The sequence below is a fragment of the Carica papaya genome, chromosome 1 (assembly GCF_054855325.1).
Source record: "Carica papaya isolate Zhongbai chromosome 1, ASM5485532v1, whole genome shotgun sequence".
NCBI classification, from domain to species: Eukaryota; Viridiplantae; Streptophyta; class Magnoliopsida; order Brassicales; family Caricaceae; genus Carica; species Carica papaya.
Genome location: NC_142309.1, coordinates 8,050,440 through 8,069,788, shown reverse-complemented (window position 1 = coordinate 8,069,788; position 19,349 = coordinate 8,050,440). Strand labels below are relative to the sequence as shown.

The window sequence follows — 19,349 nt, the reverse complement described above, 5'->3', positions numbered from 1 at the left end:
TAATTGGATCCTGTTCCGAAAGATGTTAGACTACTCACACTTGATTGGGGTTGCGATAATGGGCACACTCAAAGACCAGTAATTATGGCTCAAATTGAATATTCTACACCATAGGGGTACTCTAACAGGAACGCCCACTAAGAGTAGCTGTGTTGGTAACTCATGGCCCTCTTTTTTATTAACCAAAAAAAATTGTGCAACCAATAGATCTCAAAAAACAGATGATTTCAAAAGCACTGAGACCAAAATATATTGTACCTATATTAAGATTTTTTTTTTTGGATAGAAAAAGTACTATTAGGGAATGAGAGAAAATAAAATGCAGAGAATTGGACGGCCACACAGGAGGAAAAGTGTCCAGAAGAGGAAAAATTTTCCAGCATTGGCCCGTGCTGCTGGTCCAAGAAAATACAATAGTGACAGATGCTGACTTTATCTGCAATGTAACGGAAAGGAAATGATGCGGCTGCAATTGATCATTGTGGTGGACCTCTCCTCTCAACTGGAGGCTGAGCTGTCCTCACAAAAACTGCTGAAAATGAGTCTGAGCGCTACAATGCATGGGTGTTGGAATTAAAATTGTTATGCAAACAGAGAGATAATTATACCAAGCAAAGGCAAATAACAACCAAAGAGCATATGGAGAGGAGGATAGGGAGGAGGACGATGAGGTAGAGGAATCTATGTCCATAGTTTATTCTTTTGATCTTATGGAAGTGGAGGAAGAGGAGGATTTTGATGATATAGAGGCAAATCAAAGAATTTAACAATGAGATAGAGGAACAGGGTAATGATGTAAGTGGCATATAGGATGGCTTACTATTCATGTTTGCCGATAAGGGCAATTAGGCAGGGCAAGAAGTCAAGGAGATGCAACATCACAAAGGTCAAGAGCTAGAGAATGAGGGCAACATGGACAAACAACATTTGTTGGCGAAGGAACTGGAGCAACATCCAAATGCCTTAGGAACTACTCGTGAGTATCCTGGTAATCTTCCTAGCTTAAACACATACCCTGACTTATCTCTTGTACAGTCTTTGGCAGGGATGCAAAAGATAAGGAGACATCAAGCAAGGGTACCCTATCTAATCCCCAAAACAATCAGAAAATACTGTACTAGTCTAGATACCGCGAGAGAGCTAGGTGTTGATGGAAAATGCTATAGCCATGAAGTCTCTATTGATAAACTTGGATCAAGGAAACCCAACTAACCTAGTGAACAAATGGGATGTAGATTAGTAAGGGAGTCAAGAAAAGAAGTATGACTGGTAGCACCACCTAGAACACTTTTGAAGAAAGAAACATGCAGAGTCCAATATTAGAAAAGTTGCACAAAAAGCCTCATTAGGAAGTTCAAGGAAAGGGAAGGGAGTATAGGTGACTTTATGAGAGTGTTGAGTTGGATGTCAATGAGATGAGGAGTGAGCTTAAAAGGAAACAAATGAAAGCGGTTGTAGGCAAGGCAAACCCAAACATTGTCATCTTCTAGGAGACAAAGAAAGAAGCCATCAATACAGTTATACTGTGTTGTGGGTGGGAGTCTGGGTTCAAAGAATGAGTAGTCCTTCCATCAGTAGGGGGAATCCTGAAGGATTTTAAACGTATATGTTTCATGTCAGACAAATAGGGTTAACTTGTCCAATTAGAGATTGGTGAGTGAAAAAAAAACATACATCTTATGATGTGGATATGGATTCAAAAAGCATTAAAGAAAAGTATGAAAAAGATATTACAATGTCAGCTGATCCAATCATAAGATTTCAAGTCAAGAAGATAAAACATACATTTCAAGATTTTGTATAAAGATGGATACAACAAAAACTTAGCACATGTGAACTATTTGGAGAATCAAAGAAGCTAAAGAACATCATTAATTTCGTCCACGTGTGTGGACAGAATTTAAAATGAATGTATAAAATCATTTTGGTCATTTTCTAAATAATTAAATTATATTCATGTTTTCTTACGTCATTTAATACTATATTTTTTAAATCATTTAATATTATATTTTCCTAAATCATTTAATATTATGTTCCCGTAAGTCATTTAATACTATTTCCTTAAATCATTTAATATCATATTCTCCTAGGTCATTTAATACCATATTTCCCTACGTCATTTAAATTATATTATGTTTCCCTATGTCATCTAATTATGATCTTTTGGTAGAATCTAAATGTTTTAACCTATAAATATCTCATTTGCAATATAATATGACACATTTCGATTATTGAATGAATTTCATTACTTTTAATAGAACTTTGACAAGTGAGAATTCTTATTTTTCTTGTTGTATCAAGAATTGAATTAATTTATCAAGTTATCTTGTGATGTTTATTCATTTTTACTTCTTTCATCACAATTACCCAAATTCTCAATTACAGGTTAATTGTGGGTTTGGTAGAAATGATTTGCTTAGAGTTCTAAATTATCTATGCTAAATATATATGTGGGGTTCTGAATGTAATCTTTGATCATCGGGTTCCGCATCACCTTAGGTTTCTTAAACATCACAATTAAAAAATTTTAAACATCACATTTAAAAGTTTAATTACATCAGACAACTAGAAAACTGATAAACTCTCAAAATGTTAAATAACATAATGCTAAATGAAGAAGTGGAATTACAAAAGTACTTATAATAATCTCTAAGTAACATTTCCTAAATAAAATTAAACCAAAAAATAGTAAACTAATAAAATTAGTAAACTAAACTAATAAAATTAGGAAATTTAATCCTAATACAAATACAGAATATTAAAACAAAGAAAATCTTAACACTTTTTTTTTATGTTAGACTTCTAAATACTAAAAATAATAAAATCCTAAAGTTACCAAAACCATAATAATACTCATCAATAATATAGACTTCTAAATAGTAAATAGTTTTACATCCAAAAGAAATACAACTTCCAATCTATTAAAGCATATCTTATTCTACATTATTTCCCCCTTGTTGGAGAAAACTCATCTATAAGTTTTAAAGTGGCAAACTACATAAAACCTTGATCCTTAAGCTTTCGTATGAAAATTTAGCAAACTCTATACACGATCAGTTTCTTTAATAGCACACATGATAGAAACATATAATTGTTGATGAGTATGAAATCTTGGTGGGATCTGCGGATGAATTCAAGGAGATTATCGAGAGATTGGAATTAGTTGATTTACCATTAACATGAGAAAAAAGAACTTGGTCCAACCAGAGGGCTAATCCAGTGTGCTCTCACATTGATAAATTTTTTGTGTCTACATAATGCTATCTTTTTTTCGCAGGTATTTGCCAGAAGTGGTTGCAAAGGGCAACATCTGATCATTTTCCTATCAACTTAGAGTCTGGTGGGAACAAGTGGGGACCGTGCCCATTCTGATTTGAAGGTATCTTGGTTGAGCACTTAAGATTTTAGTGAAAAGATAAAGGTGGAAGAGTATTGAAATCAACAGTAAAACCAACTTCAGAGTGGCACACAAGCTTAAGGCAGTTAAAACTGCTATCAAGGAGCGATGTAGAGATGAAGAACAGAAACAACGCATAGATATACAAGTTTTATTTCAGGAAATTGTTGTCGTTAATAATAGCATGGAAAATGAGAGGGGGTTGTGAGCTGAAGACATAATCAGAAAATAAGACCTAAAAATAGAATTGACGCTTAGACTGCAAATAGAGGAAGTGGATTGGAGGCAGAAATCGAGAGTTAAGTGTATAAAAGAAGGGGATCGCAATACGAGATTTTTCACACTATGGCTAATCATCACAGGAGGTGCAATTATGTTGAATCCATGATAATTAAGGTTAGAAAAATGGGAGCGACATGTCCAAAAAAGCTGCGAAATCCTATAATCATATTCTTTCACGGTGTCCTATTGCCTATGAATTATGGACGATGGTTTATGGTCTGATTGGGATTAGTTGGGTTATTGCGGGGTCAGTGAGAGATGAACTTTGGACTTGGGAAGGTTTATGCAAAAAAAAAGACATGTTATAGATCTTATTCTACTTACTAGTTTTTAAATTTTCTGGAAAGGAAGAAATTAAATGATTTTTTTGAGGGTATTAAGGGTGAGATAAATAAAATTAGGAATAAATGATTTCATTTTTTTGGTTCTTTGATTTTGGGACATGACATATATAGAATTGAGAATTTTGGTAAAGTCATAGATATCCTGACACAATATAACACAATTGTAATTTTTTGTAAATGGATGGTACCCCCTTAGTACCTTGTGAATATCATTTTTATACTTTTTATTTTAAAAAAAATGATTGAGGGCAGGGAAGTACAAGGTAATGAGGAGTTGAGATCTGCGGTCAAGGATTATTTTAGAAACTTGTATTATGAAGCTTTGAATGGAGACCTAAGTTCAATGGCATTAACTTTAACATATTAGATGAGATGAGTAGTGCGTCACTTGAAAGATATTTTTTCGAAGAAGAAGTCTACAAGAGTTTCATGCAATGTAGCAAGGATAAAGCTCCTGAGCCATATGGGTTTAATATAGGTTTCCTACAAAAATTCTTGTATGTAATTAAGAATGATATCATGGAGCTTTTCAAAGAACTACATGATACGGGTGCTTTTGTGTAATCTCTCAATCTACTTTTTTGGTACTAATTTCCATGGGAGGGAGCAGCAAACATTTAGAAGTTTCGACCTATCATTTTGGTGGGATGTGTTTATAAACTTATAGCGTAAGTCCTTCCAAGAAGAATGGTTACAATGCTGAACAAAGTGGTTGGGGAGAGTCAACATGCACTTGCGAAAGGGCGACAAATTATGGATGAAGGTGCTTATAGCCAATGCGATTATAGATGAACATTTGGTTCAAGAAGTAAGATGAGACGCTCTGTTTTGGATATGGAGAAGGTGTATGATCACATGAATTGGAGATTTATTGATTAAGTGCTTACAAGAATGGGCTTTGGTAGTAAGTGGAGGTAGTGAATCAAAACTTGTATTACAACAACTTCTTTCAAAGTTATGGTAAATGGGGGCCCTTTGCAGTTTTTCAAGGCATCAAGAGGCATCAGACAGGGGGATCATCTCTCGCCTTTATGGTTTATAATTATAATGGAATCTCTTAACAAATTGTTGGTGAGAACTAGGGAGGTGGGTATGATAACTAGCCTCAAGGTGGCGAAAGAGAAGAGGAAGAGGAGATTACACACTTATCCTATGCAAATGATACTTTGATTCTCTGTCAATCGATGAGTGATAATTATTAAACCTTAAACGTGTTTTATTATGTTTTCAAGTTGTATCTGGTCTTAATATTAATCTGGCGAAATCTGAGTTGGTTATATTGGGAAATAAGGATAACACTAGTAGACTAGCATGTACTTTGAGATGTACAATAATGAATCTACCAATTAAGTACTTGGGTATGTCGTTGGGTGCTAAATGAAAGGATGTGAGGACTTGGGAGCCTATTGTTGTCAGGTTTGAGAAGAGATTTGCGAGGTGAAAAAGAAGCTTACTTTCCAAAAGCAGGCATTTAACTCTTATCAAAAGCACATTGGCCAATCTCTCTATTTATTATATGTCATTTCTATCAATTCCAAAGAGTGTAGCAAAAAAACTAGAATCATAGAAACCAAATTTCTTTGGGCTGACTCATAGGAGAAGAGAAGATGTCATTTGGTGGCTTGAAACAGAGTTAAAAGACGCTGACTTAGGGAGGGCTAGGAGTAAGATCAGTTTATGACATGAACCAAGCTCTACAGAGGAAGTGGTTGTAGAGATTTTTGAAGTAAAGGGGCATTTTATAGAGGAGAATTAGAGATTAAATTTAGTATCATGGATAGAGGGAGACATCCTAGGGTATTGACTAGACCGTATGGGAAAGGGTTGTGGAAGAGGATTAGTACAGGGAGAGAGAAATTTCAGGAGTCTCTAAAATAGAGAGTGGGTGATGGGATTTGATGATGAAACATTAAGAGTGAGATTCCTATAGAGTTTTGCTATAGCATGTGACAAAGACAAGTCTGTTGAGGAGGTGTTCGTTGGGGGCAAGGGGGGGGAGGAGAAATTGGCATGTGGGAGTGACGCGTAATCTTAAAGGTTGGGAGATTGACGAGTATGAATCACTGTTAAAAGTCTTATCTTCAGTCTCACTCAATGAGGATCAAGATCAACCTGTGTAGACTCAATGCCTACAGGTCAATTCACTATGAAGTCTTTTTGCAAACATTTTACCAAGAGAGAGGGTGATGAAGAAAATTTTTTTTTTAGACAAATATGGAGGCTAAATGCACTACCGAGAATTGTTTTTTCTTTTTTTCTTACTTGGAAAGCTGCTCATAGAAGCATTTTGTCTATAGACAAGCTTATGAGACATGGAAAGACAATGGTGAACTGGTGTTGTCTTTGTAAGAATGAGGCAGAGACCTGTGATCACATTCTTCTTCAGTGCTCTATTGCACATAACTTATGGTCTATGGCCTCTAAGATCCTGGGGTACAATTGGCTGTTGGTAGTCAAGGATGAAATTGGGCAAGGAAGGGTATTGCGACTTGGAATAAATTTTTAGTGCTCATCCCTTTAGCTATTTTTTGGATTGTATGGAATGAGAAAAATAGAAGAGTTTTTGAGGATGTAGATGAGGGCATAAAAAGAATTAGAGAGAGATGGTGTCAGTCCCTTAGTATGTTGATAATGAAACAAGATTTGTTTTCCATCAAAAATTTTGGAGATCTAATTGATATGTTAATTGAATTGTAAATTTTTTTGTAAATGAGTTAAGCGCTCCCTTGGTGTTTGTAAGTAATACATACGTTACACTTTTTATTTTTTTTTAAAAAAGAGTATAAAATCTGGTGGGAGAATGAAGTCAAAATATTGACCAACTTGAACTTGCACTTCATCTTTGAGCTGAATATCATTAATCCCAATTACTAGTTTAAGTTCTTCCTAGCATTGAGCTTCTATATAATTGCTTTTTTTTTGCGTTGGAGGTGGGACAAGAGTGCATATTGACTATTGACAAATTGATGAGAAGACGAAAAATTATTTGAATCTCTACTATCTATATTTGAATCTCTACTATCTATGTCAGAGAGAAACACAATTCTGTATTCATATTCTACCGTGGTGTTCTGCTATGTATAAGTAGTGGACTATGGTTTATAGGCTACTGAGAATTAGCTAGAGCTAGCTCGGTTAGAAACCAGACTTGGGCATGGGAGCAAATTAGTAAGGGGAGACCAACCGTGAGTCTCATTCCTCTTACTTTTTTTTTTTGGATGATTTGAAAAAAGAGAAACAATAAAGTTTTTGAGAGGATGGAAAAGGAGTTTGGTAGAATTGCAAACAGATGGCTCCAGTACTTGGGCTCATTAGTGATTATGTACTGTATTCAGTTTTTAAAGGATTTTGGAAATTTTATAAACATACTTCCTAATTTGTAAATACTTTTGTATATGAGAGGCACCTTAATTGTGCTAGTGAATTAACAATTATATTATATTTTTTGTTTAAAAAAAAGAATTTATTGAAATTTATTTTATAGTTAAGCAAAAATGTTAAATTTTTTTGAAGTAAACTTTAAATTATTGTTATATTGATGCCTTATTAAGCTTATCTATTACCCAATAAAGGACCATAATATTAAATAAAAATAATATATGATAGACAACTCATATTTAGCAACCTGACATGTAAATCATAAAATAAACTCTAAATTCTAACTAATAAACCTAATGTAGAACCTACGTTCTCATCGAATTTTGAACCAAAATATTTAATCATTTACTAAACTTCCCACTTCGAACCCCAAATTTACATCTATCAAATTTTCATACCCGTACATCACACCATGAACTAAACAAACCACATCCTAGGTAACCATGAGCCATGCATGGGCATTATAATTAATCACATTTTCATAATGGAAATTACATAATCATTAAATTTTAAGCATGTAGAAATTTAAAAAAAAATATTTACTTTATTTCCATATCGTTTGTGTTACAAATAACTCATATATATATAAAATTTTCTAAATACAAATAAGAAAATTTTCCTTATAATAGGATTCTAAATAATTACAAAAAATTAATAGTAAGAGCTATATAAGAAAAAATATCACAATTATTCAGACAACAAAATATTCATGTCAACATTTTCCTTCAAGTTGGTGCGAAGATATAACACATACTCAACTTGCATATAAAATTCTGAAAAGTTTTGTTGCAAATTTCTTTAGTAAAGATATTTGCTATATGATTACTAGAAGATACATGACATAAACATAAGGAGTTATCAACCACTTTTTCTTTTATAAAGTGACGATCAATCTCAATATGTTTCGTCCAGTCATGTTGAACTGGATTTTGGGCAATACTAATGGTTGTTTTATTGTCACAAAATAATGATAGACTCTTTTCTTTAAACAGTTTTAATTCATTCATTAGCTTCTGCAATCATAATAATTCACATACCTCCTAAATTATTACTCTATATTCTGCTTCAACATTAGAACGGGCAACTACACTCTGCTTCTTATTTTTCCATGTAACCAAGTTGTCACCAACAAATGTGCAGTAACCAATAGTTGACTTTTTATCATCTGTAGATCCAGTTCAATCGGTATCTGTAAATGTTTCTATCTTAATATGGTCATTTATGAAGAAGAGTAACCTTTTTCCTAATGCAGATTTCCAATATTGTAATATTTGAAAGACAACATGTAAATGAGTCTCGCGAAAATCATGCATGTACTGACTCACCAGACTAACTGCATAAATTATATCTGGTCAGGTATGTGAGAGATAAACGAGTCTTCTAACCAATCTCTAATATCTTCTTATATCAACTGATGCACCATTATCAGCTTGTAGTTTGTGATTACTTTCAATAGAGGATTCTGCTGACTTGCAACTCATTATTCCAATTTTTTTTAATAAGTGTAGGATATACTTTCTTTGAAAAATAAAGATTCCTTTATTAAATTTGGTAATCTCAATTCCCAAGAAATACTGCAATTTTCCTACATCCTTGATTTCAAATTCTCGAATAAGAAGTCCCTTTAGTCGAGGCATCTACTTCGTATCATTTTCAGTCACTACAATATCATCTACATAAACAATAAGAAGAGTGATCCTATATAATGAAGATTCCTTTATTAGATCTGGTAACTTCGATTCCCAAGAAGTACTGCAAGTTTCCTACATCCTTAATTTCAAATTCTCGAGCAAGAAGTCCCTTTAGTCGAGGCATCTACTTTGTATCATTTTTAATCACTACAATATTATCTATATAAACAATGAGAAGAGTGATCCTACATAATAAAGATTCCTTTATTAGATCTAGTAACCTCGATTCCCAAGAAGTACTGAAATTTTCCTACATCCTTAATTTCAAATTCTCGAGCAAGAAGTCCTTTTAGTCGAGGCATCTACTTTGGATCATTTTCAGTCACTATAATATCATCTACATAAACAATGAGAAGAGTGATCCTACCCTCGCAATGCTTGATGAACAGAGTATAATCAGTGTTGTTTTATCGATATCCGAAAAGATCATAACTCTTCTGAACATTTCAAACCATACTCTTTGAGACTATTTTAATTCATACAAGGTCTTCTTTAATTTGCATACTTTCTCTTGTGTTCTTTCATCTTCGAATCCAGGTGTAATCATCATGTATGCCTCTTCCTCTAAGTCCCCATGGAGGAAGAAATTTTTTATATTAAATTGGTGTAAATTCGAATCGAGATTAGCAGCACAGAATAATAATATTCTGATTGTGTTCATTTTTACGATAGGTACAAAGGTTTCTTGATAATCAACTCCATAGATATGAGTATACCTTTTAGCCACTAGTCTTTACAGTGAACACTCACTTACAACCAACCATCTTTTTTCCTTGTAGGGTTGAAACAAACTCTCATGTTTCATTTTTTACCAATGCTTTCATTTTTTCAATCATCGCTTCCTTCTATTTGAGATCATATAGATGTTCTCTCCAATCTTGTGAAATATATACAGAAGAAACAAATAAAACAAAAACTCTATAGGAGGGAGATAAAAAATTATAGGAGACAAAGTTAGACATAAGATGCTTAATATAAGTTTTGATTCCTTTTTTAAGAGCAATGGGTTTATCAAATAATTCACAAGGCAAAAATGATTAACCAGTATCTTCAGGAACTAAAGAAGATTCTTGACTTGAGATAGACTGCATTATGGTTTTTTCTATCTTATCTCTCCTTAAATATCTCTTCAAATCCGGTTTATCCAGTCGTCCAACATTTTCTTCTGTAATAGGATCTTCTGACATGAAATTCTCTCCCTAAATATGACTATCAAAAGTTACCAAACAGGGCACCACCTCTTCCATTTCACTCTCACCCTGAAGAGGTGTTGGGGTGGAGCTGAAGTACGGTTCAAATTTTCTAAAAGTAACATGCATAGTCACAAAGTATTTTCTAAATGGCGAATGATAATACTTGTAACCTTTTTAAGTAAAAAAATATCCAACAAATACATATTTAAGAGCTATAGGTTTCAGCTTACTCACATTTCTAGTATGAACAAAGCAAATACATCCAAACACTTTGGGAGGAACAGTATAAGAATTTATACCTTACAAAACTTTCAGAGGACTTCTAAAATCAAGAACCTGCAAAATATTCTATTAATAAAATAGGCAACTGAGATAACTGTATTTCTACAATAACTTTTAGGTAGATTCATGGTAAACATTAGTGACCGAATTACTTCCACTATGTGTCTGTTTTTTCTTTTAACAACTTCATTCTATATAAGCACAATTTGTCTGATGAATTATCCCATTAGACTCCAAATAGGCACGAAATCTACCATCCATATATTCTGTACCGTTGTCTGTTTTTACAATTTTAATTGGAGCATCAAACAATATACATACCATTTTTTGAAATGATTGAAAGCATAGAAACACATCATTTTTGGCTTTAAACAGATAAATCTATGTTAATCTAGTACCGTAATCAATGAAAGTAACAAACTATTTATGGCCAAATAAAAATGTATTCTGAGTACGTCCCCAAACATCTGAATGAATGATCATAAAAGGAGTAAGACTTTTATAGTTGCTCACATGATATAAACTTTTATATTTAGCTAGTTCACATGCATCACAAAATAAGAAATCCATAAAAGCTCTTTTAAACAATCTGGAATATAATTTTTCTACAGTAAAGAACGAAGGACGTCCTAACCGTTGATGCAAATAAAATTTCCCTATTGACATCCGTATCTCCGAGGGCAGCTTGATTCCCAATGATGTTTTGACTTCTATTCAAAACATATAAGTCATCCTAAAGTCTATCCGTGCCAATTGTTTTTCTTATTTGAAAATCTTGAAGGACACAATGGTCATAAAAAAACTTAATTTTACAACTAAGATCTCTAATAAGGGCACTAATAGATAGGTGACTGTCAGAAAAACTACGCACATGAAAAACTGAAGTCAGTGGAATGGTCGGAGTACAATTAATGGAATCTGTTTCAGATATAAGAGTGTATGATCCATCGGCTGCATGGACATTTTTCCATTGAGTACATGAAAAATAGGTCAGAAAATCTTTAGAAGAGTATGTTATGTGTCTGTTAGCTCCAAAGTCTATAATTAAAGTATCAGAATTGGAAATAGTAAGGAAATGAGCAATACTTAAGTTTACCATTTTTTGATGCACTGATAAGATAGAGAACAATATTCAGCTGCTAATTTCAACGAGATAGAAAAAAATATGAAGGATGCCAAAAAATGCTCTGACACCAATGGAGACCAAAAACGTTGCGAGACCGAAGATCATCAGAGACAAGTCTGTCTGGCAAGATAGGAGAACCAGTGCCGGATCCGAGAGAGATAAGTCTGGAGTCGGAGACAAAGGCAAGCGCGCGCTGCAAGAGGCCAAATCGCCACCGGATTCTGGCCAAAAAACGAGCATATCCGCTGGTGCTCGGCCAGATGTGGTCGCACGGTGGAAGAGAACAGCAACCGCACGCGGCCGCATGAAAGGCAAAACTGCAAAACAAGACCCGTGCGTGAATGGAGAAACCACGTGGAGAGTCGTGCACGAACCAAGGCAAATGGGTCGGGGAGATGCGCAAATGGAGAAACCGCGCCAACTGAGTTTGCGATGCACGAACTAAGGCTGTGTGGGTTGGATCGAGCACGACTCAGAGGGATATGAACCGAGTCTGCGATGCAGGGCCGGGCAGAGGAGAACTAGATGGTGTGCAGGTCGGGTCGGACACGAAATAGAGAGAGATGGCCTATACGAATAAGAAAGATAGCCAAAAGAGAAGCAGCGGCCGAGCGAACAGCCATGCGCGACTAAAGCAAGGGGATCGAGTATGGTAGAGACGCTCACCGGAAAAGGGCGGTAGATCAGCCATGAGGCTAAGACTCCGTTTGGTGGGTGTTGAGAGTATTCTAAGGTTTGAAAGAAACCCTAAAAATTAAAACCCTAAAATACCCTTATTTTGCTCTGACACCATGTAAAAATTTGGAAAAAATATTTAATTTATTTCCACTATATTTTTTATGTTACAAATAACTCATATATATACAAGAATTGCTAAGTACAAATAAGAAAATTTTCCTTATAATAAAGATTTTAAATAATTATAAGAAATTAATAGTGAAAGTTATATAAGAAAAGAATATCACAATTATTTAGACAACAAAATATTCATATCAACAAAACAATACCTCGTACGTGGTACAAGCATTCGTGTGGCATCTAACAGATCTTGCAATTGGACTGCACTTTTAAGTTTGGTCTACATAAATGAGAACCAACAATGATAAACCAATATAAAAACTAGATAGAATATAAAGATTTAAATTTAAATTTTAAAATAAAAATAAAATATAGGAATAAAACAAGATGTCACCTCAGATCTAGGTCTTCCACCATTGTACTTTAACATCAAGTTTAACAACTTTTCCTCAGTAACTTTCAACTTCACTTTCTGCTTGGGAGTTCTATCACCACTGCCGAATAAGAAGAGAAAGAAGGTATTCCACCAGACAAAGTAAGTGAACAAACTAAACATGGCTTGATAAAGTACTAGAACATACTGACGAATGATAGCAATCACACAGCGTAGTTCCTCCGATTGTCCAAATGTGCCAATGATGCCACTTCCTTGCCGTGTTAGTCCCTCAGAAGATTGAACAGGTTCATTGACTTTCCATGGCAAAGCTGGTGGAATCACTGAAGACAAATGAGGAGCCTTTGCATCTAAAAACATCTTCCTCAATACACAAGCAGCATCATCATAATACCTGTATTGTCACATAAAGTAGCTACCTTCTATTAAAAAAATATAACTATGGAAGTGAAGAATGAAAATTCTGGCTAATTGGGAGTTAAGCACGGGGACATGCTGAATGGTAACAAAAAATCAGCACCAGGAGTCAACAAAACAGACTGTGGACCAAGAAACAAATGAAAGTAAAGAATCACGAAACATTATCAAAGATTTCATAAATTTCAAAACACATTCTTCAACCATCAAAACAAAAAATAATTTGTAGAAGGGTCGTACACTGATTTATTATCCTTTTTACCACTAGTATTTTATTCATACGAAAATTTATTTTATAAAACTTATAGGCTGTGACATGGTATCCCTTTCACTCATATTGGAAGGTGAAATTGGAGTAACTAATAAAATTAGCAAAGTCATTTATAGGTCTACCGTAAATCAAGTTATAATTGTGCCAAAAAAAAGTTCTTACACATATACTCGGCCAACAAATTTTATAGGCCATGTCAGTTTTTCCTTTCCACTATCATCAAAACATGATAGTCAATTTGTTACACAAAATAATTTTCCATCAGATAAATACAGGAACATCATGAAAACATTTACATCCTGTGAATGACCCTTGAAGTTTACTTACTTGTAAGAGTTCTTCACAAAACTCCATCCGTTGACATCGCAGACATATGAGCATCCTTCAGAACGCAAAAGATCAAAACCACAAACCTGCAAGCAATATATATAAAGAAACTTCAAGAACAAAGCTTCAATTGAAAACAATCTTCTTGGTTTACATTCAGCATCTTGAAAACCAAACATTTATCTAAAATTATAATCTCTCTGCATTAAATTAATAGGAAATGTCAGAAAAATTTAGACTTAACATTAAAATTAGCACAGTACAATTTCAATAGCAAAAATTTACCCCTCAAACTATTAAAAATATCAAATTGGACCTTTTTGTAATATTAAATTTCAAACAATTAGTGATGGATCTTTCTCTAATTGTATTTTATTTAATTTTGTTGTAGATATAGTAAAAGAGTGCATAAATGGTAGGTAGATGCATTTATACGCATTCATGTAATTGTAGAAAGTCCGTAGAAAAGACAGCTAAAAGTTATCTAGGTTCCCCAGAAAACTCGACCAATTATGTTTATAAATATATCCTCCCTTTTTGAAGTCAATATATATCCTCTTCTTGATGTGGAAGTATAATATCTATCCTTTCTCTAAAAATACAGAGAAATATGTTTCCCCAAACAACATGGTACTAGAGCACGGTTGCTGCCCTAATTGATCAGCCTCTACTTTTGAGTTGCTCCCTTATTAACCCATCACCACTGCTTTCATTGAGCTTCTGATCTTGATACACCACCGCGGTTGCTATTATTGAGTCACTACCCTAGTTAAGCATCTGCAACTATTTCTAAGTTGCTGCCCAATTAAGTCGCCACTTCTTTCAGTCAGTATTGCTTGAGTTCCAATAGTCACCACCATTTAGTCTCTTTCGATGACTGATGGACTGGACAAGATAGTTAACACAAGCTCAATGGTTGAAACTAGCTCGAGAAGCAAAAAGTACTCCTGTAACTTCACGATATTGACAAGGATAATAATCATGCCACAATCCACTCATTGCTGCTGAAGAAAATAAATTTTGATTGAGAGAGGATACAAGAACCTTTTATGTAGATCCGAAATTCCATTAACAAGGAGGTAACTGGCCTTGTGTCAAGAATCTTGTTTCTCGGAAAGAAACCTAATACATAGTATGAACTCTAGAAGTAAGGGTGTCCAGACCTGAAAAGTAGACCAGACAGGCATGTCTGATCCAGACTGGACCGAACCAGCATGTTTGGTCTAGACTAGACCAAACCGATCTACATACGCTCCAATCTTTGGTCCATGAGATTAGGGACCAAGGAGTCCAGTCCAGTCCAGTCCAGTCCAAACCAGTTTATTTTGAGACATAAATGAATATATATATATATATAATAACATGTGTATATATATATTTTTTGAAAGTACAACATGTATTTATATATATATGTATAATTTACACATTCTATATATTTGTATGTTTTACATATATATATATATATATGTATTGAATATATATATATATTTATATGTTATTATAATATACAATAAATGAAATACAGTGTGCTATTAAGCTGTATATATATGCATATTTATATATTATATACATGTATGTCTTTAATAACAATAACATGCATATGAATATATATTTATATGTACATATGTTTGTGTATTACATTTTTCAATTTTTTCCTAATGTAAATTTATTAGTTTTTAATTTTGAAAGCCTAAAATGTTCGTCAATTCATTCCGTTCAGTCGAACAAAGTAACACTCTGCTGTCTGCAGTTCGAATATTTTCTCAACTTCATTTTTTGGTCAAGTTCGGAACGGTCCAATTTGGTTCCAGACTGTTCACCACCATAGCTGGCAGGCACAAAATGGTAGAATGGGGCAGTTTTTCAAAAGCAAATATGCAGAAGGTTTGGGGACTTCGTGGTGGCTGATGTCATAAAAGAATTCATCAAACTGTACCAAGAAAGCACCACAATAAATACCAAGAAAAAATTGAGAAGCTGAGGTCAATGATTTTAAAAGACAGCTCACCCTAGTGAAGCTTACTTCATTTCAAGCTTAATCAGCAGGTTAACTGAAGAGTTAAGGCCAATAATAAAACTCTACAAACTCTAAACACAATGTATGAAGAAGCTCAGCTAGTGCCAGCAGATTGAAACAATGATCTCGAGCTAAAAAAATCAAAATATAACTTGCACCATCAATCCAAAACCACCATACAGTGACCAAACACCACCTCCTCAAGGTGCTGACCTAAAACTTTCACCCAACAAATACCAGACCCTTAACCATCAAAACAAGAGAGGTCTAATCGAAAATAGTAGACTCTAAACACCAGCTACAAATGTAGGGAAGCTACTTCCCAGGCTACTAACACAAAATCAAGCAGTTGATCATGATTAAAGCCGCAGAGGACAGAGAAGAGGAGGTGATTCCAGAAGATGAAAACACAAATTTTCATATGCCAAAATAATTTAATGGAGTGACACTCAACTAGCTGAGAAACACCACTCATGGTGCTAGTTGCAAATGTCCAAAAAAACACTTAGCCAGCATAAAACGCCTGAAATAAACTGATAAATGCAAGGAGAGTGATAAATGGCCATTTTTTAAGTGCTGTGGCTACAACGATGTATTTCTTGGTACTGACTTGATGAGCAAGAAAAACCTACAAACACTGCAATAACAGTAGCGTGTTCAAGGAGCTAACATCCCTTCCTCCACCAAGGGAGCAGGATCATGCAATCCAACTCATTCCAGCGTCAGCTGTTGAATATCAGGCCTTACCTATATTTCCACTTCTAGAAGAATGAGATTGAGAACCAGGTGGCTCAAATGCTCAATAATTCAGTGATAAGACCCAATGGCAGCCCCTTCATCAGTCCTGTTAGTCAGAAAGAAGGATGGCAGCTGGAGATTCCATGTCGATTACAGGCAGCTAAATGCCAATCTCAATTAAAGATAAGTCTCCTACCCCTATAATTGATAATTTATTAGATAAACTAAATGAGGTTGCAGTGTTCTTTAAGGTTGATTTGCGGGCTCTTACTATCAAATCATGGCAAAGCTTGAGGATAAGGATGTGCAAAAGCAACTTTCCGCATACCATGGGCATTTTGAATTCCAGGTGATCCCCTTAAGTGTCACTACTGCACTAGTCATCTTTCAACTTTGAAGAATAGCATTTTCAAGCTCTTTATAACGATGTTTATGCTGATTTTCTTTGATGGTATACTCGCCTAGGTTTTGTCGGATACTACCAGAAGTTTGTCAAAAACTATCAAACTATCAGCAAGCCCTTGACAAACCTATTGGAAAAGAATGCATTCTCTTGGAACCTGAAGGCTGAAGCAGTATTCGAGGAGCTTTAAAAAACAAAGAGCAGAAAACTCGTGGTAGCCCTGCCAGATTTTTAATACCTAACAAAAACTAACACCTGCCATAAAAAGCATCAGGAATAGTGTTGGTACAACAATAGAGGACATTAGCCTATCTCACCAAAGCCTTGAAACAAAGAACCAGTTTTTGTTCATTTATTAGAAGGAGCTATTAGTCACTAGCAAGGTTGTTATCAAGTGGCGGCACTATTTGAGGGCTCTAAAGTCATCATTGGAAGCTTAAGATACCTATTAGAGCTAAAGGTCCATAGTTTTGTACAAAAGAAAGGCATACTTAGACTTTTGGGATTGAATTATCTTGTACATTACATAGGGGAAGTTACAAATGTATTGTCGGAAGAAAGCACCCTTCATTGATACGGGAAGTGTCCCAGCCTTACAAATGAGACAAGGGGGCCACAGAATTTATGTTATGTTATCCATAACCCGCCTGCCAAGCCCTCGGTACATGTGTTGATTAGAATATTATGTTAACCAATTAGTTAAGATATTTTTTCTTGTTTAATTTTTTTCATGATTAAACAATCAATTAAAATCTCTAGTATAATGTTAATTTCCTTATCTGTATGTAGAAATTCTGTATATATACCCCAGTTGTAACAACATAAATTATATCATAAATAAAGTAAATATTCATTCTCCAAAATTTTTCATGGTATCAAAGCCAAATAAAGTTATTCTAAAATTCTAATTTATTATTCTAAAATTCTAATTTCAAAATTTTTAAAACTCTAAATTAACAAAATAGGTTGAGTTGGTACTCAGTCTACTAAGATCTACTCTCATCACCCACCTAAGTGGAGTTGTAGCCTCATTGTCGGGCAGCCACTCTACACCAGCGACCTTTTTTCCGAGCGCGTGAGCCACACGCACCGCCAGACAGCACCTTCCTCGGGCGTGTGAGACAGACACGCTACCGATCAACCGTGCCGAAACTTCACCCGATGTGTTGTGCCTCCGCCAAACATCCAAGTCAAGTCTGTTTCAGCGTGTTGAACGTGTCTCCAGCTCAAATCGCGCATTTTTTGTCTGTCTTCAACTGGCCACCGATCACAAACCAAAGTCACTGCCGTGCAAGCCGCCCCAAGCCCTCGCGCCAGTCTATGGACTCCATCACACGCAAAACCCTCAAGCGGATCTCTCTCTTCTTCTTCAGAATCATTCAGCCGACCCTGGTCCAGCGGATCTGCCTTTGTCGACCGATTCCGCCATCGTTTTTCAATCTTCCGGACCTTTTTTGCCAGCTGACACCTCTGACCGCTCAGATCTGTCACAGCCACTTTTTTCCAGCCAAACCGGCCTCTTCTGGTTGCTGACAGTACAGGGACCGTTTCTGCCACCATTTTTTTCGGTCTAGTCCTACCTCCATTAGTGCTGATCAGAGGATCTTTTCTATCTCAATGAGATTAGCTGCTGGGATTGTTCTTTCCCTATCTCTAGTTATTTTAAATAATAACAAGAAAAAAAAAATTGATTGTTTCTAGTTTGAGTAACCCTTCATCAACTATTGGAGTTTTTTCAAACGAAGATATTCAAAACCTGAAGCATCTCATATCTCAATTTAACCATTTACTAGCTATTTGTACGTCAAAAATGGTAAACTCGAGTATTGTTTCTCTCCCTGCTATTTTCAATTCTAATACTTGGATCATAAATTGTGAAGCTAACAGACATATGATACACTCTTCTAAAAACTTCCTAACCTATTTTCTGTGAACTAAACGAGAAAATATCCATATCATAGATGAGTCATACAATCCAGTATATGAAATAGGTTTCATTAATTGTACTTCGACTATTACATTATTTTCAATACTTCATCTGTCTAGTTTTTTCTGATTATTTCTTATTCATTAGTGTCATTACTAGAGATTTTAACTGTAAAATTAAATTCTTTTCCTAATCATTGTGTCTTTCAAGATCTTCAATCAGGGAAGAAGATTAACACTGGTAGATTGCAGAATGGTTTATATACCTTGAATAGAAGTTAAAGCGTAATTGAGAATCAAGTAACCTTCGGAGATATGGATGCCAATAAAGAAATTGTAGAATCGCATCAACGCTTGGGATATCC

At 34.8% G+C, this 19,349-nt stretch overlaps 1 protein-coding gene across 6 annotated transcripts in view; it reads right to left on the bottom strand.

Annotated features, from left to right (window-relative positions):
* LOC110820283 (inositol hexakisphosphate and diphosphoinositol-pentakisphosphate kinase VIP2) overlaps window positions 1–19,349 on the bottom strand; it is a 54,420-nt gene that overhangs the window by 22,521 nt on the left and 12,550 nt on the right. For all 6 annotated transcript variants that reach the window (XM_088217853.1, XM_088217841.1, XM_088217849.1 and 3 more), the window contains 4 exons: window positions 13,901–13,986; window positions 13,073–13,279; window positions 12,886–12,985; window positions 12,701–12,771 (listed from right to left, as the gene is read on the bottom strand). In XM_088217853.1, coding sequence (XP_088073979.1) covers window positions 12,701–12,771; window positions 12,886–12,985; window positions 13,073–13,279; window positions 13,901–13,986 — 464 coding nt within the window. The remainder of the gene's footprint in view (window positions 1–12,700; window positions 12,772–12,885; window positions 12,986–13,072; window positions 13,280–13,900; window positions 13,987–19,349) is intronic.